The 25494-nt window shown below is 31.9% G+C and overlaps 1 protein-coding gene across 4 annotated transcripts; it reads left to right on the forward strand.

The window, feature by feature from the left end:
* Positions 1 to 1137: 1137 nt before the first annotated feature.
* LOC110653622 (putative pentatricopeptide repeat-containing protein At4g17915) lies at positions 1138 to 7633 on the forward strand. 4 transcript variants are annotated; one of them, XM_058147172.1, is made up of 3 exons: positions 1138 to 3299; positions 4640 to 4776; positions 7265 to 7633. In XM_058147172.1, the coding sequence occupies exon 1, from the start codon at positions 1465 to 1467 to the stop codon at positions 2836 to 2838; it is 1374 nt and encodes a 457-aa protein (XP_058003155.1). In that variant the 5' UTR covers positions 1138 to 1464; the 3' UTR covers positions 2839 to 3299; positions 4640 to 4776; positions 7265 to 7633. The 4 variants fall into 4 exon arrangements, with proteins under 4 accessions (XP_058003155.1, XP_021665032.2, XP_021665033.2 ...); XM_021809340.2 differs by lacking the exon at positions 4640 to 4776 and having other exon boundaries at positions 1138 to 1568; positions 1663 to 3299; XM_021809341.2 differs by lacking the exon at positions 4640 to 4776 and having other exon boundaries at positions 1138 to 1400; positions 1663 to 3299.
* Positions 7634 to 25494: the final 17861 nt, after the last annotated feature.

A 25494-nucleotide genomic window follows, 5' to 3' on the forward strand; every position in this document is an offset into this window, starting at 1 on the left:
TTTAGTTTAAATATTTTTCCGGACGTTATAGCTGTCCGGACCGACACCGGTCACCGGAACAGTAGAATGTACGGAGTTGCTACCGGGAGCGTGTTACAAAAATACCCAATAATTGTTTATGTCGGAACGTATTAATTTCTCTCACTTTGAAACATGATTGTTAACTTTTTAAAATTAAATGAAGTAGTTTAGAAAAATATCTTGAAGATATTTGTCTTAACTTAAACTAGCTTATAAGCTCTTAAGAATAAGTTTACATGTTTATTTATGTCATTTTTTGGGTTTATAAATCAAGCTTATAAATTAAAAAAATAGGAGGATCTACTTTTAATTTTGGTGCTTATAAGATAGTTTGATAAAATCTTTTATCATATTATCTTCATTTAAATTTTAAAATTTCAATACATATCTCGTTTATTATCCTTTTAATTTATTTTCATAAAAAATATGCTTATAAGCTACTTATCACTCACTCATAAATAATTTAATTAAATACATAATTGATTAAAATTTTAAATACTTATAAATTTATATTAACTTATAAGCATGATAGGTTAATTTTTATAAGTTAAGCTATACACCTTTTACGTTGAACTAATTTATAATCTTACTCTTTATTTGGATTGAAGGAAATAGTGAGGAGAGAAAAGAAAAGAAAACAAATTTAATTTCTTTAAATTCTCTTATTTGAACATTAGATAGAGGAGAGAAAGAGGAGAAATTTCATTTTCTCAACTCCTTGTGATTAATCCAAAATATTTCTCTTCAAATTGATAGAAAATAAAGAGAAATGAGTGTTATTTATCTTAAAATACTTAAATATACTTCTAAAATATAATAGACACAAGAAAAAAAAACTAGGGCATCATAGTTATTTCTTTTTTTTTTCTTTTAAAAGGGAAATTGCATTTCTCTCATTTTCTAATAATTTATCTAAACAACATAAAATAAATAAATTTTTTTAATTTTTTCTATTTAATTTCTTTTATTTTTATTGTCAAATTAAGAATTTAACCAAAGGTCAATTCTTAAAAGTATCAAAATAAAAAGTTAATTCTTTAATTTATAAGCTTAAAAAATATTATAAAAAACCTTATGGGCTTAATTATAGAGCTTATAAACGGTGTAGCCGGTTTAAAAGAATGATGTTGGTTTGGTCAGCTGATGAACTTACCCTTCGAATCCTGATGGACTGAACTCTGTCCTGTACATGACAGGCAAAACTCAGAAAGAATACGACCCACGAGCACAGATGTGGCTCTTTCCTTTCGATTCTCGACTTGGCTAGGATTTTCTCTCCTCATTTACCGTATTACCGATTGCACAAGTCAAAGAGGAGGAAAAAGATTCAGAATCCCATCGATTTTAAGAGCTTCCTCTCTTTTTCTTCATCATTTTTGGTATGCACTTTTCTCCTGTTCATATTAAACTTGGAGGGTACGAAGAAAATTTTCAATTGAAAGAATGGTTGGTAAATTGTCCACTAGATTACTGAACATATGCATAGTATCATTTTGCAAAGCCAGGCAATTAGATAGGGCAGAATCTGTCATTGTTGACGCTATAAGGTTAGGAGTACTTCCTAATATAGTTACTTATAATAAACTTATTGATGCCTACTCTTGTCTTGTTAGTTTTGATTCTGCTTATTCTCTTCTTCAGAGAATGAGTGAAGCCAGAATAAACCCAGATGTGGTTTCCTACAATTCTCTGATATCTGGTGCTACTAGAAATTGCTTGTTATCGAAATCCCTTGACCTGTTTGAAGAAATGCTTCAAAGGGGCATAGCTCCTGATATTTGGAGTTTTAATACATTGATGCATTGCTTCTTTAAGGTGGGAAAACCTGAAGAAGCAAACCAGGTTTTCATGGATATTATTCGCAATGGTTTATCTCCATGTCCAGCTACTTTTAATATTATGATTAATGGTCTTTGCAAGAATGGTTACACGAGTAATGCACTTATGTTGTTTCGAAGTTTACAGCGACATGGATTTGTTCCTCAATTAATCACTTATAATATTCTTATTAATGGGTTGTGTAAAGCGGGGAGATTGGGGGGTGCAAGGAGAATGCTCAAAGAACTTGCTGCATCTGGTTATATGCCAAATGCCATAACTTATACCACTGTAATGAAATGCTGCTTTAGATCTAGGCGTTTTGATCAAGGGCTCGAGATATTGCAAGAGATGATTGATAATGGTTATACTTTTGATGGTTTTGCATATTGCACTGTTGTTGGTGCTTTAATCAAGTTTGGTAGGATTAAAGAGGCAAGTGATTATATGGATCAGATGATGAGAAATGGCATTGAGCATGATTTAGTGTCTTATAATACACTAATAAATTTGTATTGTAAAGAAGGTAAATTGGAAGATGCATATCAATTGCTTGATGAAATAGAAGAAGGAGGTTTAGAATGTGATGAGTATACACACACAATTTTAATAGATGGGTTGTGCAAAGCAGGTAATATTGAGGGGGCCCAGCAACATATAAAGCATATGAATGTGATGGGTTTCAATTTGCATTTGGTTGCTTCAAATTGTGTGGTTGACGGGTTGTGCAAAGCTGGTCAGATTGATCATGCTTTGAAGATGTTTGAATCAATGGAGAAGAGGGACTCGTTTACCTACTCTTCCTTGGTCTACAATCTTTGCAAGGCTAGAAGGTATCATTGTGCATCCAAGTTGTTGCTTGGTTGTATAAGCAGTGGCATGAAAATACTCCGATCATCTCAACGGGCTGTTATAGATGGTCTTCGTTATTCTGGTTTTCAAAAAGAAGCAAGGAAGCTTAAATCAAAAATTCGATTGGCTCAGATGGTGCAGTTTTGATGTTCCTATAGACCTTTTGATGCAATCTGGAGCTGAAGCAATTCAATTCAATTATTCTAGTGACCGTTCTTTTTGAATTGAAATCTTCAGTCAGCACCATGTAAATGTAAATGCTCCATGTTGTTGTAAAAAACTAGAGATGCTTTATACTAATAAGATTTGTTATGTTTACACATGGATTGGAGGTACAGAATCCAGGTTAATGAAAAATGACAGTAATTTCATTCCTACGGATGTACATTGGGTTATTTAAAACTGGATATTGATTGGCATTGATCGTTTAGAGTGGAGAAAGCGAATCCATATAGCCGACCCTAAATTTTTGGGATAAAGGCTTAGTTGAGTTGAGTTGAGTTGTATTGATTTGCATTGGTCAGAGAACTCTACTTTCATTGAGCATACGAGTGAAATATTCACACTGGAATGGATGCATGGCAGTTCCTAATGTTGATGGATCACAGGTAAACTTCTTTTCTACATCAACTCTGGTTGGACTCCCTTTGATTTCAATTATGGACAAACCTTTGAACATAGTTAACAGTGAACATGAATATACACTTTCTTTTGAGAATGCCCTCTTTTTATCTTTTTATTTAATAAAGGAAAACTAATAATTTTTGAGCCATTTCTTTAATAAATAATTTAGTAGTTGATAGATGAAGTTATAGGAAATCATAGTAAAGGAAAAATTGGCATTTCTAAAGCTTCAGTATTTTATTATATTTTAGTTAATGTAATATGTTCTCTTAGAATATGATTCATCCTTTTAAGTGAAGACACCCTTCTTCTAAAGTTTTTCTTTAGAATTTTCATTGTTCTTATTTCTCTCTCATTCTTTAAATACATAGAGAGAGATTGCTATGCAGCTTTTATATATTGCATGCCGGGATGCTTGTACATGATGTTAGAACCAGAGTAAAAAATGCTAGGGAGAATATTTCTTGTAAGGCCTTGTGAGAGAATCACACTTGTGAGCTTGAGATCACATCCAACCCAAAAGGCATTAAGTCCATGGGCCTTTTCCACTTATATGTTCTCCATCTAGTCTTTCTAGTATGGTACTTTTTCAATTTGCACTTGCTATGCCAATAATCTCCCCCTCAAGTGTAACCCTCATCCACACTTGGCATTGCCAAGGACCAAGCTTTCGCTGCATTTCACTTGAGTTTTTATGGTGTCACCAAGAACCCATCTACTCCACCAAGCCACTATGAGTCTGCAACCTAGCTTCCTTCATCTTGTCTTTGCTTTAAGAGCCACCTTGGCTTGTGAGACTTGTAGGGCCTTGTGAAAGAACAAAACTTGTGGACTTACATTATACCCAACTTAAGGCATTAGATCCATGGATCCTTTGCACTTTTATGCCCTCAAGGCTCATGTATCCCTTATCTTTCCAATGTGAGACCTTCCCACTTCACTCTTGTTATCCCAACACTGAATGGGTCATCATTTATGGAATTTTTTATCCTAATTTTTTGGTCTATAACTTTTGTCCAAACATAATGGTCTACTTCTATGCTTCTTGTTCTATGAAAGTTCATGTTCTTATCTCCATCAATTGCAAATAAAATATTTTCATTGCCCTCAATTTAATATATATATTTTTTTAGTCTTGTAAAATGAACAATTTTATAGAGTAGTTAGCCACTGGAAATTTATTTTATTGTAGCCAGTAAGTTGTGTTTTTAGCCTTTTTAATGGAGTTCTCGATTGTAGGGAATAAATAAAAATGTAATGATTAATAATTCTATTGCTTTATCAATAGCTCGAAGTTTTAGAGGCTTGTTCATTGTTATTGAAGGTGCGCCTGAGGCTCCAGATGCAAGAGGCGCAAGGGCTTGTGCCCACAAACCCTCTAGGCGGGTGATATGCACAAGGTGCACCAAGGCACACCTAGGCGCAAGGGGCGCCTCGTCAAGCCCAAGTGCCCTATTTAAAGTGGAGTGCCCCTTTTATCTTTCTTTCTTTCTTCTTTTCTTCTTGCACATATTTGCTTCTTTCTTTCATTCATCTTCTTTTCTTCTTTGATGTGCTTATTTTTTGGCGATTTGGTGTTTGAATCTCTGCTGTTTCTTACTCATACTCAACTAAACTAAACTAAACTAAACTAAACTAAGCGTTTATCCTAAAAAATTTGGGGTCAGCTATGTCAATTCTCTTTCTTCACTCTAAACTATTTTGGGTTAAATCCTCGAAAATGTGTAATACTTTTAGGTCATGTTGTACTACTCTCCTCCAAGTTAGTTTAAGTCTATCCATTCTTTTCTTTCTATACTCTAACCTAATGTGCTCTACTTGTCTAACTGAAGTTTCCGTATGTCTATGCTTCACATGACCAAACCACCTCAATCTCCCTTCTCTCAACTTATCCTTAATTGGCACCACTCCTATCTTTTCTCTAATACTCTCATTACGGATTTTATCTAATCTAGTATGGCCACTTATCCACCTTAACATTCTCATCTCTGCAACTCTTATCTTAGACACATACGACTTCTTCAGTGCCCAACACTCACTACCATATAACATGGTCGGTCGTATAGCTGTACAGTAAAATTTTCCTTTCAACTTATTGGGAATCTTGCGATCACATAAAACTCTCATGGCGTGTCTCTACTTCAACCATCCAGCTTTAATCCTATGCTGTCTTTTTCCCCCCCTCCTTTTGAGTTGATTTTTGTTGAGTTGATATTCTCAGTTCAATGATTCATTGTTGAGTTGCATTTTGAGTATCTCTCCTCTGCTTCTAGACTATAATTGACGGCAGTTGTTAGGAATTTCATTCTCTTGTGGCTAAATTAATAAAGAAAAAAAGAGAGGAAAAGTTATGGATTTGGGTTGGCTATTTTTGATACTAACATCTAATTAATGGGTCATCTTGCTGCGATTATCCTTATGCCTAGTTAATGGGTCATTTTGCTGTAATTGAATATTTTACAAATTGAATCTCCTCGAACAAATTAGCTATGATTGAATATTTCAAATATTTGCTGAATATTTGATGTAATTGAAAATTGACATACTTTTTGCAAATATTAGCTGTGAATATTTCAAATATAATTTACTGTAATTGAATCTCATTGAACAAATTGACTGTAATTGAATTGGACAAATTAAGCAAATTGGTTGTATTCTTACAATTGAACTCAAAATATTATTTTTGATTGTAAAATTGATTGTTTACCTAATTAAACAAATATTATTTTTGTAGTTTTTTTTTTTCTATTTGGATTGCATAATTATTATTACTTGAATGTTTATTAGTTATTATTATGTTTAGTATTATGTTATTTGAAATTTGATGGAATGTTCACATTTTTTATTTTTAATATATATTTTTTATTTTTGTGAAGCGTAGACATACGGAGGCTCCAGTTAGACAAGTAGAGCACATTAGGTTAGAGGATATAAAGAAAAAAAGGGGTAGACCTAAATTGACTTGGAGGAGAGTAGTACAACATGACCTAGAAGCATTACACATTTTTTAGAATTTAACCCAAAATCGTTTAGAGTGGAGAAAGCGAATCCATATAGCCGACCTCAAATTTTTTGGGATAAAGGCTTAGTTGAGTTGTCTTGCTTTGCTCAAGCGCACGCTTGTGCCTTGTGCCTAGGCTTCAGAACCCCTTGGTGGTGCGCTTTGAGCTTTTAAAACTACGGGCTTGTTTATTTATTTTTGGAAGTGAAGTATACAATGAAAGATATGCTTTGGAAAAGTATGCAATTAACCCTAGCTAATAATCATTGACTAATATTTTGCTGGAGTTCCTACTCAAGTAAGCAGCATTTATAGGATATTTTGGGTCTTCAATTTATCCTAAAAAACTTTTTTCGGATAAGAGTACTCTAAATGTGTATGACATTGTGATACTTGCAAATCAGCTAGAATCTACTGAAAGTTTATAAAAACGAGCTGAATCTGGTCCCCAAACAAGAGAATGATTAAGTGGTCCATGGACACGAAACTTAAAGGGTTACACTTTGTTCACTTGTTAACATGATGCACAGAGTCAATATTTACAATGGAAGATATAAGATATAATAAACCATAAATCACTTCTTTATATAAACATCAATGGAGCCAATGATTTTGCTAATCAATCACATTATTTTTTTTCATAAGCATGAGATTCTTCAATACTAAGATTTTCAACTAGTTAATTGGTTGAGATGTTTGACTTCATCTCATTGAGTTTACTTTTTCCAAGGGCCTAGCCAACATCTAATTGACCTTTTTTTTTTGTCTCCTTGAATATCTACATGGTTGCAATCTGCCATATTTGGCTTAGTGTGGATGCAACATGTACATTGGCTGATAAGAATCATAAGATTAGTGTGTTATACCTTTAGATCTTTTTTGCATGTTTGCTTAATTCCTTCTGTGGGAATTTTTTTCTCAATAACCTAAGCCATTCTTTCTGTGCAGGATTGCAAACCAAATTTATTTGAATCTGGTCTGCAGCCTCCTAACTGTTGGAATCTTTCCTCATCAAAGAAGGTTAAGAAGTATACTGGTGATACAATTATATCAATACAGAATTTATCTAGATACAAGAATAGTGGTTTATATATGTTCTTTGCTGGTCAACATATTGGTAAGACGCCTTGTTTTCTGAATCAATATTTAGGTATGCAGATTAGGTTATAGGAAAACCACAGGGAATGGGCTTATAGCAGATAGATGATACATACTCTCAGCATGCAATTTTCAGTGGAACTGTTACTGGTTCTTTTGTCAATTCTTGAATGCAAGTTGAAATGATAGATGCTATTAGTGCAATGCTTCTATTTTTAATTTTTGTTGATAGCCCTAATAGAAATAGTTACTTTTATTGATGTCTTGCCAAATTGTGGATGATAATATTATGACTTTGTGAGTGAGGGTGCACATATACAAGGAGCGTTCAATAATTTGCTAAAAATGGCAAATTATAGATTGCACCTAGTGAACTAAAAAGTAGCGCACCCATTACTACAAAGAAGTGGTTGTTCCTTTAAATTTAGGAGTGTGGGACTCACTACTTTGTGAGTGAGGGTACACATACACCAAGAGCATTCAATTATTTGCCAAAATGATGTTCATGTTTATTAACTTGATACTAAAGTTATAGATAGTAGGCTCAGGAAGTAACTATATTTGATTCACAAAGAAGTTAAGAAAATTCTTGTCTAAATCAGGTCTAATAGAGTCGAGATAAGGTTGAGAACTTGATTTCCTTTTGGCAAATCATAGAAAGCTCCATGCACCATTATCGGAAGAATCGGAGGTGTGACACTTCTTCTTCTTCCCCACTCATTTATATATGTAGGATCTCTTGATTAATTTTCTTTAGATAATGCCAAATATAGAACGTAGACTAGAATGTAGAATCTAGTCTCTCAAGGTCTTTGGTAGAAAGGAATGATTTAGCATTCTAGGGAATAAGATGTTTGGAAGAAGGATCTAAATAATATTCTTTAGGAACGTCAGTTTCTCAGGGGTTCCGTATTTGAAACAAAGCCGAGTTATGTGATGCTCTTGAATGAAGATGGGTACTTGACATTCCCATGGATATATGATAATATGAACACAGAATTAACCTTGTTTTTGAAGCTACATTTGTAGAATTTCACAAAATTGCTAGTGAAGCAAAATACACAGTGCAATTTATTATGAAACAAATTACATCATTGGGTATTTCTTTTATAGGCAATGAACAGAAAAGTATCATATATTGGAGTAAATTGTATCAAAGGGTCTTTTAATTTATGTGGTTATTTTCATTCAGTCATTTAACTTTAATTTATGAAAATAAAATCTCTCAACTTTAGTTTTATTTTTTGAAAGGTCTTTGACCTATAATTGCAGGTTTTCAAGTTAAAAAAAAAAAATATCTTTTTACCCTATTTTGTTCTTTCTCTTTTCTATCTTTGTGATTAAATTAATTATTATTATTATTATTATTATTATTATTATTATTATTATTATTATTATTATTTTATTTTAACTAAACTTATAAATAAAATTATTAATTATATATATTTTATTTATTATTAATTAAAATTTAATTTGTAACAATCTCATAATAATAATAATAATCATCATAAAATTTTAAAATAATATTTTATTAATATATTATATGTTATCAATATTTTAGTTTTTTTATAAACAATAAATAATGATTTATAAAATTATTTTGGTTAAATATTAATTTAGCATTAATTTAAAATAATAAAAAAAGACAAACCTGCTTTTGCAGGTTAGATGAACATTTTCTGGAACAAAATTTAAGTTGAGATAACAAATTGAAGTTCAGCTGCTGAATGAAATAACTATTTAAATTGAGAGACAAAACATCCTGAGCTAGACTATGAGCAAGTTTATTTGCTGACCTAGGAATATAAGAAAAAGAAACAGAAAAATTCTCATTCTCATGGCACATAGAGATAATATCCTCTACACAAAGGGAGTTAAATAGGAACACCATAGAACCTCCGTTAATAGGTTGAATCGAAGATAAGTCTTCACTTTCTTCATAAGCAGACCAAAAACTTGTCTCCTTTATTATATTTAAACCGTGTTTGATGGCCTGTGCCTCTGATAAAGCAATATCTCAATTTGCAATGATAAACTTTCCTGCAATAACCATAACCTCACCTTTATCATTACTAGGGACGTAAATGAGCTAAACTGCTCATGAGTTACTTGAGACTTGTCTTGATAAAAGTTCGTCTCGTTTCAGTTTGGTTCACTTTCTAAGCAAGTTGAGCTCGTGCTCAAATTTTGGGCTTATTTAATAAATGAATTGAACTCTAATTTAACAGTGTTTGGCTCTAATTCAAGTTCATAGATTTGTGATCTGACTCGTTAAATAGGCATGCGAATTAGTTTATGAATAAAATCATAAATAGGCTTATTTATAAACTCATGAATTGACTCGTTCACAAAAATATTTATATTAGTAATTATAATTTATAATATTGTAAATATATTTATTTTATTTATGATTGTTCTAAAAATAATATATAAAAATATATTATTTAAAATTACAGCATAATTATTTGTAATTTATTTTTTAAAAAATAAAGTAAATTTGTATAAAAATAAAAATAGAATATTATATATATGCTCTCAATATAATAAAATAATATATTATTAAATATTATTTTATTATATAAAATTAATATAATCAAAATAAAAGTGCATTTATAAATATAATTAATTGTAATTTGAATATACTTTTTTGATAAATAAAAATTTTAATATGAGAAATAAATTTAGAATATTATATAATAAATATATAAAAATTATTTTGACTTATTTTATCTATATTAAATTACTAAACAAATCAAAACCTGCACAGTTTTGGTGGTAGCCATACGACTTAAAACATGAATCCATCTCTCCCTCCCTGTATTTCTATTTCTTTCTATATTTTGAACTTTTAAAAGATTAAAACTTCAAGTTTAATACTAATCTTTCTAACCATTATTATTACTTTCTTTTTTTGCAGTCTCCCACTTTTTTCTATTAATATTAACTAATTTATCCATATATTATTATTACTCTCTATGCTATCTCTCTCTTAATCTCTATTTCTATATTATATATCTCTCTTTGAACCGTAAACTTTTAAAAGGTTAAAGTTTAAGTTTAGTACTAGGCTATCTCTCTCTATATATACTTTTAAACTTACATATGAGTTTTTATAATTACTATTCTACTTAATATTGTTTCCTTATTCCATACAAATTAAATTATTCATATCTTTAATAGAATATTATTAAAAGGCATACAAATATAATTTGATAAATTAAATAATCTAATATATTTAATTTTTTAAACTTATTTAAATAAATTAAATACAAAAATATTAAAAACACTCAAATTATAATATATTTATGTAAAAATTAATAAATTAATTTATTAATAATATGAATTAATTAATTATACAAAAAGTAATATATTTTATTAGAATAACGTTAGAAAAATAAAATAATAATTTAATTATAATTACATAATAATTATAGTGTAATTTTAACTATGTAGTTTTGATTCAAAACTTTGTAGTTTTGAATTGGAAGAGTAAAGCATAATTAATTTTATTTTAATTACGGTGGTGTTGGAATCTATATTATTTTAAAATTAATTGCAATGTGTTTTAAACTTTTTTTCTTGTTATTTTCTCTTATTAATGACTATGCACTCATGTAATAATGTATTATGAAAATAATTATGAGTTAGAATAAGTATAATAATAGTTGAGCTCGAGATTTTAATGAGCTTATCAAGCTTGACATGAACCGAGCTCAAGCTTATCTTGTTAATATACTAAGCAAACTTAAAACGAGCTGAGCTCAAATCAAACTCGAATTTAACATATTTCAATTGAACCAAGCTCGAGCTTTAATATTAAAGCTCGAATAGACCTCGAGCTCGAAACTGAACCAATACTAACGAGCCGAGTTTGAATAAGTAAAATCTCATCTTGCCTTAATTCATTTACACCCCTAATCATTACGCAGAACCACACAAACGCAACTCTATCATTACTAGGAACCATAACATCAATATTAAGTAAGTCCCCAAAGGACGAATAGTCCAATATCTTACATATGTTTGATGCTCTTGATTAACTAAGGTCTCTTGTGCAGCCTTGTAGTTGTTCCATAAACCTGAAGCCACTGCAACAAAATGCTACATGGAAAATTCATTTTGCTAAATGATAAACGCATTTTTGGCAGACCAAATACTCTACGCCACCATCACAAAAAGTTATGCATATTCTCGTCCATGTTTATTGAGCAGATTATCAAAGAAAGAAATGAAACCAGTGGCCATAACTACTAATAACTGTAAATGGACTGGGCTAATATACCAAATTGGAGACACTATTAGGCACAAATCAAGTAAATGATCCACATCCTTTATTCCTTCACCACATAAAACAAAGACTTCATCTATCAAAACACGCTTAGGAGTGAAATTAACTTTTATCAGCAAAGCTCCCAAAATTAATTTCCAAAAAAAAAAGTGAACCTTAGGTGGAAACTGAAGACCCCATAATTTCTTCCATGGTAAGAACAGAGGTGAAGATAAAGATGTGTCGCTATTGATAAGAGTGGCCATTCGACAAACCATATGCTAGGCGCCACATACTATAAACAAACCTGATTTTGTGCCCACCCAATAAGGTTGATGCTTTGGCCTATGAATACTTAGCAGAATGTCTAGAATTTGATATTTTTCAAAAGGAAGGAAAATACCTCGAATAAGAGGACAATTCCAGTTACCTGTAGCATAATCAATAAGCTCGCTCACCATTATCGTTGCGTCTATGGAGTTAACAAGAGTTTAAAGTTTACCCCCATTTTGAAGAGGCAACTAATGGTCATATCTTGATATCACGGCCGTTACCAACTCGCTACTGAATTCTAGAGGCCAACTCATTTCTAGCATGTAGAATACTACGCCATACGAAGCTTGGGGGAATAACCAATTTTAGCTTGCATATTAAAGACTATGGGAAGTAACAACTTTGCGAAACCAAGGCCATTAAAGATGAAGGATTTTGGAAAATCCTCCAAACATGCTTAAAAAGCATGGCAATATTGAACTCTTAGAATGATCAGAACGCTAGCCCCACCAAAACCTTGCTATTAATTGCTCCATCTCTTTACAAAAAGAAGATGACAGGAGAAAACTGCTCATAACATAATTTGGTATAGATTGTGCCACAATTTTAATAAAAATCTCCTTTCCTGGTGCAGATAAAGTAGTTGCTTTCCACTGCTTGGGCTAAAAGAAAATTGCACCATAACAAGCCTTAGGTGCTAGGTTAGCAATTTTAAATTTTACAACCTTAGGTTTCATGCAACATGCATAAACTCTTTACACTATTGCAAAACTGTTAAATTAGGTCATAATTAATTGCTAACATGCCTAATTTGCCAAAAGGAAACTAAACCCCTAAATTCCTACAAGCTAGGGTTTAGGGAGAAACTCACCCAACAAGGCGTAGAATCAAATTCTAACCACCTAATCCGAGGAGTGAAGCCACAAAGTGTTGGCTCTCTGGCTTGTCCACACAAGCCTTTTGAATCAAAGCACCTTTGATTGACCAAAATTCCTTGATCACTCTCCTTGTGGTTCGGCCAAGATTAGGAAAGAGATGCTTTGGAGTTTTCTTTGGTTTCAAGTGTCACACCTTATCCCTTTGTAATGTATAATATGATCCCGTAGTATACCTAATGAAATGCCAAACTTCACCTATCGATAAATCATTAAATATACTACAAGGGATTTTAAACAAATCAAATACATTTTTAGTTAAGAAATAGATTAAATATTTTTTAAAAATCAAGAAAATTTCTGTAAAAAATCCGCGTGGTGGCGGCTGTAATTTCAATAAATCAAATTTATTAAACCTGTTAAAATCACCTGTGGCAATTTATATAGCATAATGTAATCAATCATCATTCAAAATTTTGCTTTCTTTCATTCACAAATCCAAAGGATTAAGAAATAGTATAGGATTGGCAACACATCAATACTCAAAAAACTTCTAAAAACATTCAAACCAACTCACCCCCTTGCTTCAATAATTTCAAATAGCCAACATCCGCCATTCCACAATTATAAATTCATTTCAAATTTAAAATTCTCAAAACAAGGTAAATAATTCTCAAATGCAAAAAGGAAAGCATACTTGGCTTGAATAAAGTTGATTCAACACATTTACAATTTTTAAAATAAAAAGTAATTGAGTTGTGCACAAACCTTTTTTGAATTCTCTTTACTAGGCTTAGTCATTCCTTGCCTTAGGAGGCTCATTTTCCACTGAAATTACACAATTGTAGAGTCTTAATACTCATTCTAACCTTCACTAATAGCTAATCAAATAAATTCCTAAGTTATCATGCAACTTAATAATTTTTGGGTTCAGGGCAGATTTAAGACCTGACTTTAGAACCCAAATTCCACCTAGTTCTAGTCAAAATTTGATAATGCAATCTTTATAAAAGTTGTTCCTCTATGTCTTAGTTTTAATTCCCTTTTTGAATTACTCAATTTGGAGTTCTGGATCTCAAATTACTAAATACTGTTCCGATGTGCCATATCCTGAAATTCTAAGTTTTCCAGATTTTTACCTTAAACTTGCATGCTATATCCGAGTACCTTATGCTCAGAATCTGAATCAAGTCCCTAAAACAATGTTTTAGGCTTTGTCTTAGGTTTCCAAATCATTTTGAATCACTTCAATTGGAGTTTTGTAGAGGAGTTTATGGCCTGATAATTATTCGGAGGTCCCAGGGCAATTTTGTTGAAGTGCAGGATTTCCAGATTTGGCATTCCTGACTTTCTCCAACATTTCCTCTACTTTGCCCTATGAACTGGGTTTAGGTCCAAAAATAAATTTTTTAGTTCTATGTCTTATGATTATTTTGGTTTTGGAATCACCTAATTTGCTATTGTGTAGCTTGAGTTATGGCAATTTTGTCAAAACTGATCGGATGTCTAATCCTTCACGTTTTTCAGGTTCAGTCTAGCATTTGGGTAGATTTACTGGACTAAATTTGTCTAGCAATTTGATTGGGTTAGGGTCATAATTTAACTTTATGGTCTTCATGTGAATTGTTTTCCTATGTCTCAAGATTCCATAGCTTCAAGAATTACCTAAATTGGAGTTTCCTAGAGTGAGTTATGCCTAATTGAATAAGTACTGTTCATGAGGTCATTTTCTCCAGGTCTAAAATTGGTAACTAGGATTCAAGTCTAAATTAAGGTAACTTATGGTCATTTTTTGGGCAGACTCTATTCATGAAAGTTGGAGCATTATATCTTAAGTTTCATTTCCAATTGGTTTCATACCCAATTGGAGTTGTGTAACTCAACTTATGAGCCTCTAAACATACTAAACTCAAGTGTCTAGATTTTCAGCATATTGATCACATTCTTATCTCATTAATTCCTTTTACCAACCAACATTACTTCACATTCAATACACTTAAATGAACATAATTTAATCTTATAAACACTAACTGAACATCATACCATAAAAGCCCTAATTTCTCCAAAACCCTAATTCGACATCTTCCCAATTCATTCCAATTTCATGTAATTTCAACATGTAAATCATGTATACACCTCCATACAAGCTTGAATTCAAGTTCAATTCAATCAAATACATTAAACCCTACCATACCCTAAACTGGCCAAAAATTTCACTCCTCATACATGCATGATTTCTTTCATTTTTTCATTTCAATTCTTCATAACTAAACTTAAATTCAAGAATTATACAAGTTAAAAGGCTTGAAAGACAACTTACCTTAATTGATGATTTTCCAATCTTCAAATTACTTCAATTTCCTTGGTTCCTTTTGCTTCTAGTCTTCCAATCATAGGCTAATTCAAGGTTTTCTAATGTTTAACCATGGAAATTTGTGGAGAAAATCAAGGTTTCAAGAGCTTGAACTGTTGAAAATGGAGGAAGGAAGAGAGAGAGAGGGAGTCGGCCATGGGAGGAAGAAGAGGAAATGATTTTTGCTTTATTTTAATTTCTTTTGTCTTATTTATATGTGTAGATAATTATCCAATTTAAATTATTTAATTATTATTATTATTTTTATACAATTTTATTTATTCCTTATGTGTCCCTTTGAATTTTTTTCCAAACACATATCATTTAATTTATTCCTATTTCAATGTTTTAATCTTACTCATTTTAATAGACATTTAGGTCAAAAGTCAACTCTTGAAGTAAATTGATCAAAATTTCCTTCATCGGGTTATAGTTCATCTTTTTCCATAATAACCGATGAGTCCTTAGGTTTTGATTTACTTATTTATGCTTGTTCTCTTTTCATTTCTTTGATTTTCAATTTCCCAATATTTTCTAAATTAATCCTTCATTAAAAGCTCTACAGAGCTTCACACGAATTTAGGTTAGCAACTGAACTTATAGTCGCTTCCCGAACTGGTCACCTATCTTCGGGACTTAAGCTCATTTAACCGATTTGTACTTAATTTTTTTTTTCATCCAACTTCATTTGATCTTTATTAATTTAGTTTATGACTTCTCTTTGTGGTTTAGGTATAGTTCTAGACATTCTAGCCATCCGAACAGATATTAGTCACTAGAAAAGTAGAATGTACGGAATTGCCTAATATGAGGGCGTTACATCAAGGGTATGGAAGTAGTAAGAAACACTTTCTCAACTTTAAATTCAAGAGAATTAACTATTAATCTTCTTGAATTAGCAAGAATGGAAGAAAGGAAATTTTCTTTCTTTGGAGAATGGTGGATGGCATAAGGAGGAAGAAGAAGATAATCATATTTCTTTTCTTTTCTTTTCTCTTTTTATCTGTAAGTTAATTTCCTTTAATTAAAATTAAGATAACAAGTGTCAACCTTTGATACAAAGACCAAATGAGTTTTCTAACTCTAATTGGTCCATTGTCATGCCTTTAATTTTAATTAAGAAAATTAAATTTAATTAATTAGTATTCTAAATACTAATTAACAAATTAATTAACCACTAATTAATTAGAATTTTCCTCCCATTTTTGACTAAGTCAAATGGCCAAAATTATCAAATTTTGACTTAGTCAAACTAGTTAAAATTTATTTTCTTCCTTAAATTTAATTCTTTAAGTTTATATTTAAACACTTTAAAAATGAACTATAGGTCATGACACAAACTTTTCCGAACATGCCGTGTTGTACACCATGACAAGTCATACTCACCCCACTAATCGAAATCAAAGAGGGAGGTGGCTAGCTAGCTAATGAGAACTCATCCATATTCACCTCAGACTGACATGTCAAAGAGGGAGGAATATAGTGTACCTTTCAGAGTACTTACAGGCGTTACATATCGCTATCCCTGTAAGCTCCTGAGTTCATGCGTGAGAGTTCCCAGGAATCATAGGCGTTACGTATTGCCGTCCCTACTTTGCTCTGATACCACTAAACACAATTTATGTTAAAATTTCCATTTGCAAAGTAGGCAACACAATAATTTCCAAATAAGATTCCCAAAGCTAAAATAATAAAAAATTATTCATAACTCATTTCTCCGAATAAATTTTCTGGTAAAAGCAGTGAATATAAAAAGTATTGTGCACAGACCTAGTTTGAGTCGCCACTAGGCCTTGACTCAATGTTTCTTATACTTTTCAATATCCTTTTCAACTGAAACACACAATTTAAAGTGTTTTAGTACTCAGTTAAATTATTTCTAACAATAAAATCCAATATCTAAATTTTCTCAGTACTATTCCCTTCAATTCATTTCATTAGTCAACCTATAATGTTTACCTTTGATGAACTCTAAGTGAATAAATTTTAATGTTACTAATATGTAACATTTTACATTTCAATATGCTACCAATATAGTACAATTTACCATTTTTATAAGTTGGCATTCATTGCCAAATTATTTCAATCCTCATTGTATGTAAATGTCAAGTTCTCAATTTTAGGTCACTTTTAGTTCTGGCAGTTTTGGTACCCCAACTTGTGCAAGCCTTTTGACTTACTTATGGTCATTTCTGTGTTTTGGTGTCTTCATAAGAGTTGTAGCTCTATGTCTATTCTATTCATGGTAAAAATTTTAGGTCATTTGAACCTGTGTTGAGTGAGTTATGGCCAAAACACTAACTGCTGCCCAAATGGTAAATTTTTAGGCTTTCAAGTCACTAATCCGGATTTGGTCATTTTTAAGGTCAGTTTCTAGGTAGAATTTTGGCAACATTTCTACATGAAATTTGGCCTATTTTGCGTCTAGTTTCACCCTCTATTGGCCTCATACCAATTGGTTTCACAATTTTGCACTTATAACCTAATTTAGGTGCTGCCAATAATGTCACACCTTACTCCTCTATAAGGCATAACATGATCCCGTAGAATACCTAATGAACTTCCAAACTTTACCTACTGATAACTCATTAAGTACCCTACAAGGGATTTTAAAACAATTTATTTACTTTTGACAAGTGGTGAGCATTTTCTAATAGGTATTTAAAACATTTGATTAAAAGTAAATCTAGTTAATATTTTTGGTCCATTTTAGTTTTTTGCAAATTTTATAAAAATTTTGACAGAGTTCTGTCTGTATTTTGAGAAACCAGTTCCTCAAATACCTGTAAAAAGCACTTCTAAAATTTTTTTTTCAACAACTACTTCAATTTCACAATCAAACTCAATCCATTTCAACAACTCCACAATCATTTCAATCAATTTCTCAAGTTCAAAATTCAATAATCCTCAAAATACTAGCAATACATTTCATTCAAATTAAATAAAATAGTTCCACTCATATTTCATTAGAGACAAAATAATTTATATTCATCATACTAGAAATTTGCATTAAGAAAATCCAAACTAAAATTTATTACAACTTTATACAATTACATGCAATACATATGCTCAAGACTGATTTTACATGTCCATGTAATTACGTGCAATACATATATCAAAATGAATATTTATAGTTAGGATATAAATTATACCCGATAACTTCTAGCAGGTAGCTCCCCTATCCTCAGCAGCTCAATCTGCTGCTCCTCTAGTCTATATATCTGTGACAGCATACAAAGCTATTGCTGAGTGGTGAACTCAGTGGTGCATAAACTAATAATTTAAAACTTAATACAAATTATGCTTAACAATTTATTACAAGTAGAATTTTAAAATTTCTAAATTCTTCAAAAACCATGACCTTCAGAAATCAACATTTTCATTCATGCAAATTATTCATTTGAATAACATTTTGATTAAATAGTAATTATTTAGTTACATTTCTTTTAAATTCCGAAACAATAAAAAAAATTTTTGAATCACTGACAAATTATTTATTTCAATCACAATTTATCAAATCATGCATAATTTAAAGGGCATTGCCAACAACACACATAGTCGAACCCATGACCCAAAATTCAAATAGATGCCGTGTCGTACACCACGACATTTCACATTCTCCCAATAACCTAGGCTAAAAGGGAGAACAAAGACTAGCTAGTATATATGAGTACTCATTCACATCATTCCCCAACTGGCAAGCCAGAGAGGAAGAAACTCGCCCCATCAAGTGGAGGAGTTATCTCACTAGACAAGCTAATGAGAATTCACAACATATTTTGTCATGTCAACTGTGGTTTCAAATCATATTCAAAATAATTTCTATTTACAAAGTATTTACAAATCAATATATTTAATCATCATAAATTCATGCTCAAGGTTGGCAACACATCAACTTAAAATTTACAATCCTCAAAACAATGCAATAAATCCTTAAATGCATAAGAAAATTTATATTCAAATTATACAATTTCATTCAATAAGTTAAAATTCTCAACACAAAAAAAATCATAAATCATACAATAAATTTATTTCAAATCAATTTGGAATTGAAAAATAACAAAAGAGTTAGTTGTGCACAAACCTCAAGCGAGTCGCCTCTTGGCCTTGACTCGGTTCCTCGGGTTCTTTCTCAGTATTCTTTCTAACAGAAACACACAATTTTACAGTGTTTCAGTACTAGAACTTAAAATAAATCCAAAATAAATTTAGCTTCACTTTTACCTAGCTCTAACGCGCTTAACTCGACGTTCTTGAAATTTTGTGTTTCGGGTTACTATTCACTACACTATTCAAGTCAAATTGTTGACTTTCTACGGCTTAATAGGTATGGGAACTCCAACTTCACCCACATACCACATTTTAGTCACTAAATTTGTTGGTTTTGTCATTTTCTCAAAACTTAGGTCTTTTAGGCAAAATTGCCAATTTTCAGTTTTGGAGTCCTAAGTTGCACTGTTTCATTGGTCCATTTACTGTTGGAATTTAGCAAAACTTTCTTCATAGAAAATGTTCCCTATTGTCTTAAGTTTATTCTCCTTTTTGAATCACTCCAATTGGAGTTTTGTAGCTCAAGTTATAGCAAAAATACATTTACTATTCATGCTGCAGAATTTATTTCTGGCAGATTTATGATCCAACTTCGTTTAGCAATTTGATCAAGTTAAGTCCATATTTTGGTCTACTTTTCTTCATATGAAATGTTCTACTATGTCTTAGGTTTCCATCGGTTCAAGAATCACCTAAATCTGAGTTTTCTAGAGAGAGTTATAGCCATTGAAACTTTACTGTTCATGTGGTAAATCTGCAGTTTTGCAGATTCATTGAGTCAATTTTGCTCACTAATTTGATTGGGTTAATGGCATAATTTGGGTTGGTATTCTTCATGAAAGTTTTATGTTTATATCTCATCTAACCACTGGTAAAATTTCAGATCATTTTGACCTTCCTAGCTCGAGTTATGACCCAAACACGGTTACTATTCATGTGTACTGTTCATATTGCAGATTTTTAAGTTTGGTCAGTTTGTTCACTAGGTTTTGGTCACTTTTTGGGCATGCTTCCTAAATGAAAATTGTGTCATTTAGTGCCTATTTTCAGTCCCAATTGGTCCCATACCAATTGGACTTGTAAAATTTCATTTTTGGTCATTCAAAGTTGATTTTTGGTCATGCTGCATACCCAATCCAAATTTGGCTTTGATTTAAACACTTCTAACGCACTTAATTAGGTCACAAATAACCATTTCTCACTTCACATTAGGTCAAAAACACCATTTACAAGTTTTTCACATTTTTGGTCTCTAAACCCTAATGTTCAAAACCCTAATTCACATATTTGTTCCATTCATGCAATTTAAAGTGTAGCACTAACACCTACTCACTTAGATTGACTTGCATGCATGATTTATTGAAGTAAACATATCACTTTCCCCAAACCCTCATGGTTGCTGAATTGTTTGTCCCTTCATAACTTATCATTTTCTTTAAATTCTCATACAATTTACACTCATCTCAACTTAATTTTAAAGCTTAAAGAAGGAAAGAAAGGGAAACAAGTACGAACCTCACTTGTCAAATTTTCTTGAATTGCCAAGCTTGATTTTCCTTCACTTTTCCTCTTTCTTTTGTCCTCCAATCTTCTTTTCTACTTGAGTTAGCAAGGTTTAATTATGGTAAATAAATTTTCTATGGTGGGATTTTAATTTCTTCAAGCTTAAAAATAAGCTTCCATGGAGGTAAAGTGAGAGTAAGGGAGAGAGTGAGAGAGAGACGGAAATGGTGAGGAAAATGAGGCTTTTAGTTTTTTTTTTTTCCTTTTGTTTTGTTTTTATCCTTATGAAAGACCCAAAAATCTCAATTAAATAAATATATTAAGTATTGTTTTGATGGCATCATGCATGAGGTCATGCATGATGTCATCACCTTTTGACTTTTCCATTTTCTTTTTTATTTATTTATTTTTTTATTAGTTCTTTAATTTAATTCTCAATTCTGAAATTTTCTTTTCTCCAATTTTATTTGATAGTTAGGTCAGGAGTAAGCTCTCGGGGTCAATTGACCAAATTGCCCCTCGCCGGTTCATCCCAGTTTGCAAATAATTCAATATTTCTTTCGGCTTCCTGACCAAGTTATTTGGCTTACTTAACAGTTCTTTTTTATGATTTTCTCTTTTTCACTGTGTTCATAAGGGTCCTAAGGACCGGGCGTCACATTTTATAGTTCGAAATTTGAGTTTAAAACGACTTTGCAATCGTTCCCGAGAAGGTCACCCATCGTTGTGACTCTCGGCTCGTTTAACTTCTTATGTTCTGTTTTTCTTATTTATACTTAACTAGTTGGCAATTATTAATTATTTGTGTTTATGGCTTATTTAGTTGTCTTAAGTATGGTTCTAATCCCCTTAATTGTCCGGACCGACACCGGTCACCGGAATAGTAAAATATACCAGGCTATACAAATAGGGGTGTTACAATTCTCGCCCCCTTAAAATAATTTCGTTATCGAAATTGTGTTCACTATCTATCCTCAAATTGTCATACATATTGTTTTTTCGTCTTTTTCTCACATTTCTGCGTAGCTTCATAATCGGAATAATGGTCCGTAACACTTTAACCAACACTACTTACTCATCAATTGCTTACCTCGTGTGCCAAGTTTTTTATGAGCTTCTGCCATAAGTTAGATTCAATTTCATTTCAATTTTAGAGGTAAGCAAATCTATGTGCTAGTGGATCCACTCTTTCTAGGACCTTGTATGATCCTATGGGTGAGAACTTAGTTTTACTCTTTTTCTTATCAAATCTCTTGATCATTTGATGCAACCTTCAGTTTAGTTTAGAATATTTTAGTCTTTTCTTGTTGTTGTTTTAACAATTATTTTCCTTTATAGTCTTTTTTCTTAAATGACCTTGTTGGTCGTATATGAACTGCTTATCTCTTTCTTGGCCATAGGTCCATAACCATTATCTTATTATCTCCATTTATGACCAAGGCCTATGTGCCATTTTGCACTATCTTTTTGCACTATCTTGTTTGCTTTTGTTTAACTTATTTCCTCCTTGATAAAATAGTTCTGGATATCATTACGTGTCTTAAGTAAGTTGTTTGCCCTAGTGGCAAATTCTCATCTAGTGTTTTTCTCATTTCTTACTGTTCTATTTGTTTCTTTTCATTCCACAACTTAACTTTAATTATTTTATTCCTCAATCTTATCTTCTTCCTTAACTTGGCTGTCGAGTCATAATTTAGTACCTCTTATTGTCCCTAATAAATCCACTATACTTCAATATTACTTGATTTGGTCCTCTGACCATTCTAGTCAACACTTTAACTAATATTCATAATGTTTCTTTATTACATTCGCACTAACTATTCAAATTTTTACTTCCACAACTCTTTTATCTATCAATATTCTATAGCTTATTTTCCACTGGTCTGTGATCATTACCTTTTTTTTTTTTTTAAACCATAAACAATTCTTTAATCTTAAGAAGGGAGTCTACTGGACTCTCCTATTTCCCATGCTATTCAAAAGTTCCGCTTGAATTCTAATCTAATCCTTATGATCCGCACAATAAAATTGTGCTCTTCCTAAAGAATACCTGGCCAACTAGTTCCTATCGAATTACTGTTATCAGTAGAATATCATTTCTTAACTGTTTTATAAGTTATAATTGTCATCCATAGCATCCTGTCTCTTCTAGGGAAACAAAATTATATTTTGTGTCTTACCGTTACACAAATAGAATACTGTTTCTTACTAAACTTTGAGCAAAAGATCCATTGCAATACCAGAACAACTATAAAACCCATATCGGAGACTATGACTTAGCCCTAGAGGTATTATTTTTAAATTTTTACCATGCTAAAATCTCTAGTCCTATAATAATTCCTGATGTACTGTAATTCATGCTAGGGTAACGGAGTCTTTAACTCTCACTACCTTACAACCATGATATTTTGATATTCTAATCATAGAGTTTTAAATCCTGAATTAGGATTTTCAAACTCAGTTCTAGTAATAAAACTCTATTCTGGTATATTTATACCAGAGCAAAAATCATTTATAACTATTCTTATCCTTATGTACTATTGGGTAGTACGTAGCTTTACACAATAAATCTCAAGTCAATACTGTAATCTGCAGCTTACAGCACAAACATCAAGTATATTGCATAGTTACTACGACACATCCCAATAGATTAAACTTCCCTATGTCTTATTTCTTTCAAATCCACTAATATCTTAAACTTATTTTGATTATGGTACTTACTGACATCTATCAACAGTAATACCTTTACTTCCATCTAGGGCAGATATATTACTACAACTTACTTTGAGGTCCTCTCGCCTTACCTAATTAGGCTTACTAATTAACTTTATAATTTATTATAGTATAAGAGATGTCTCTCACTAGAAACTTTTCCAAAATTAATTCCAATCATGCTTATTATCGCAATTCTCATCCTAAAAGACTAATTACTAACACATTAAAATTTATCTCCATGCAAAGGAATAGCAGTAGAACATATAATTTTAGCATTAGCATATAAACAAGTAGAGCCGAAATCAAATAGTACATAATTATTCCTTTCACAAGTTAAGGACATACCGGTAACTACATCTGAAGTCTCTGCTTCTTCCCCTCGATGCACGGCGTTCCCTCTTTCTAGTGTATTCCTCTGCTCGGGTTTGTCCATTGTATGAGGATTACCCGAAGTGTTATCTCTACTTCTGCCTCTGCCCCTATTGACTATTAATGAGCCTCTAAAATCAGAACCTTGGACTGATTCCTTTGGTGTAGTATGTGGCATAACTCGACGTGCGCTAGTACAATCTCGGGCGAAATGTCCAATTCCACCACAATTGAAGCAGGCTCCAGTGATCCTATGGCATATACCTCTGTGTAATTTCCCACAAACGTCACAGAGATGGGTAGGGTAGGAACTTCTGGTTCTTTGACGAATGGTTCTTGATTGCTTCCACCCTGAAGATCTGCCTCTGTCATACTTGAGAGCTCGGGGTCCCTCAAAATCTTTTCTCTTTCCCAAATTACTACTCGAACTTTGACCAATAGATTTCCCACTTTTCTCTTTTTCATGCTGTTCTTGAGGGGGTTGGGTTTGTACTTAGGCCTGGGCTGACAGATTATCAGCCATTTGCTGAAAGAACATGGCCATCTACTGGGCCGTTTGTGCAGTAATTTGTATAGGAGGGATTGGTGCAGTTGGACCCCCAACGCTCTGTGAAACTGGGGCCTCTCTTTGTACATTTGTCACACCTTACGCCTCTGTAAGGCATAACATGATCCCGTAGAATACTTAATGAACTACCAAACTTCACCTACCGATAACTCATTAAGTACCCTACAAGGGATTTTAAAACCATTTTCTTACATTTTGGAAGTGGTGAGCATTTTAGTGAGAATTAAAAACCATTTATTTAAAGTTTAAATACTAGTAAAAATTTTTGTCCATTTTAATTTTGTCGCAAATTTTATAAAAATTTTGATAGAGTTCCGTTTATATTTGGAGAAAACCGTTCTTCAAATACCTAAAAAAAACACTTCCAAAAATTTTCCACAACTCCCATCCTCCAATAAATCTCAATCAACTCAATTCAAATCACTTCAAAGTAATTCCACAATCCAAATCAAAATTTATCATCTCAAAATATTTAACAACTCCATTCACAAGGCATAAAATATGAAATTCACATGTACAATTATTAATTTACAGAAGGAAATCCAAAAATAATATGATTACAATTTATTTATAACTGCTCAACTTACATTGATACATACAACATTACTATATTTACATCAAAATTAACTACAAGGGTATAAAATAATACCCGTACAAAAAGATCAGTGGAGGCCTCAATTCAATAGCAGCTCACTCTGCTGCTTTCTTCTTGCTCTTATCTGCGACAGCAAAATAAGCTATCGCTGAGTATAAAATACTCAGTGGTGCACAATAAAAATTTAAAATGCAATACATAAATCGTTCATTGATGAAACATAATTTGAATACTTCTCAATCACATTTCACAAATATCCAAGCTCATAATAACACCATTTAGTCAAATAATTTATTAAACACAGCGTTGCCAAAATCTTATACACTTAAGCCATGACACAAAATTTCCGATCAATGCCGTGTTGTACACCACGACAAAGAAATCTACAACCCCATTAATCGAAATCAATGAGGGAGGTGGCTAGCTAGCTAATGAGTACTCATCCGATCTCAACCTCAACTGGCAAGCCGGAGAGGGAGGAAAATAAACGATCTCAACCCCATAAATGGAGG

This window comes from Hevea brasiliensis, chromosome 5 (genome assembly GCF_030052815.1).
Source record: "Hevea brasiliensis isolate MT/VB/25A 57/8 chromosome 5, ASM3005281v1, whole genome shotgun sequence".
Lineage (NCBI taxonomy): Eukaryota > Viridiplantae > Streptophyta > Magnoliopsida > Malpighiales > Euphorbiaceae > Hevea > Hevea brasiliensis.

Bases quoted from the DNA above. Each gene is read 5' to 3' on its own strand.
- LOC110653622 (XM_058147172.1), top strand. From the start codon at position 1,465: ATGGTTGGTAAATTGTCCACTAGATTACTGAACATATGCATAGTATCA.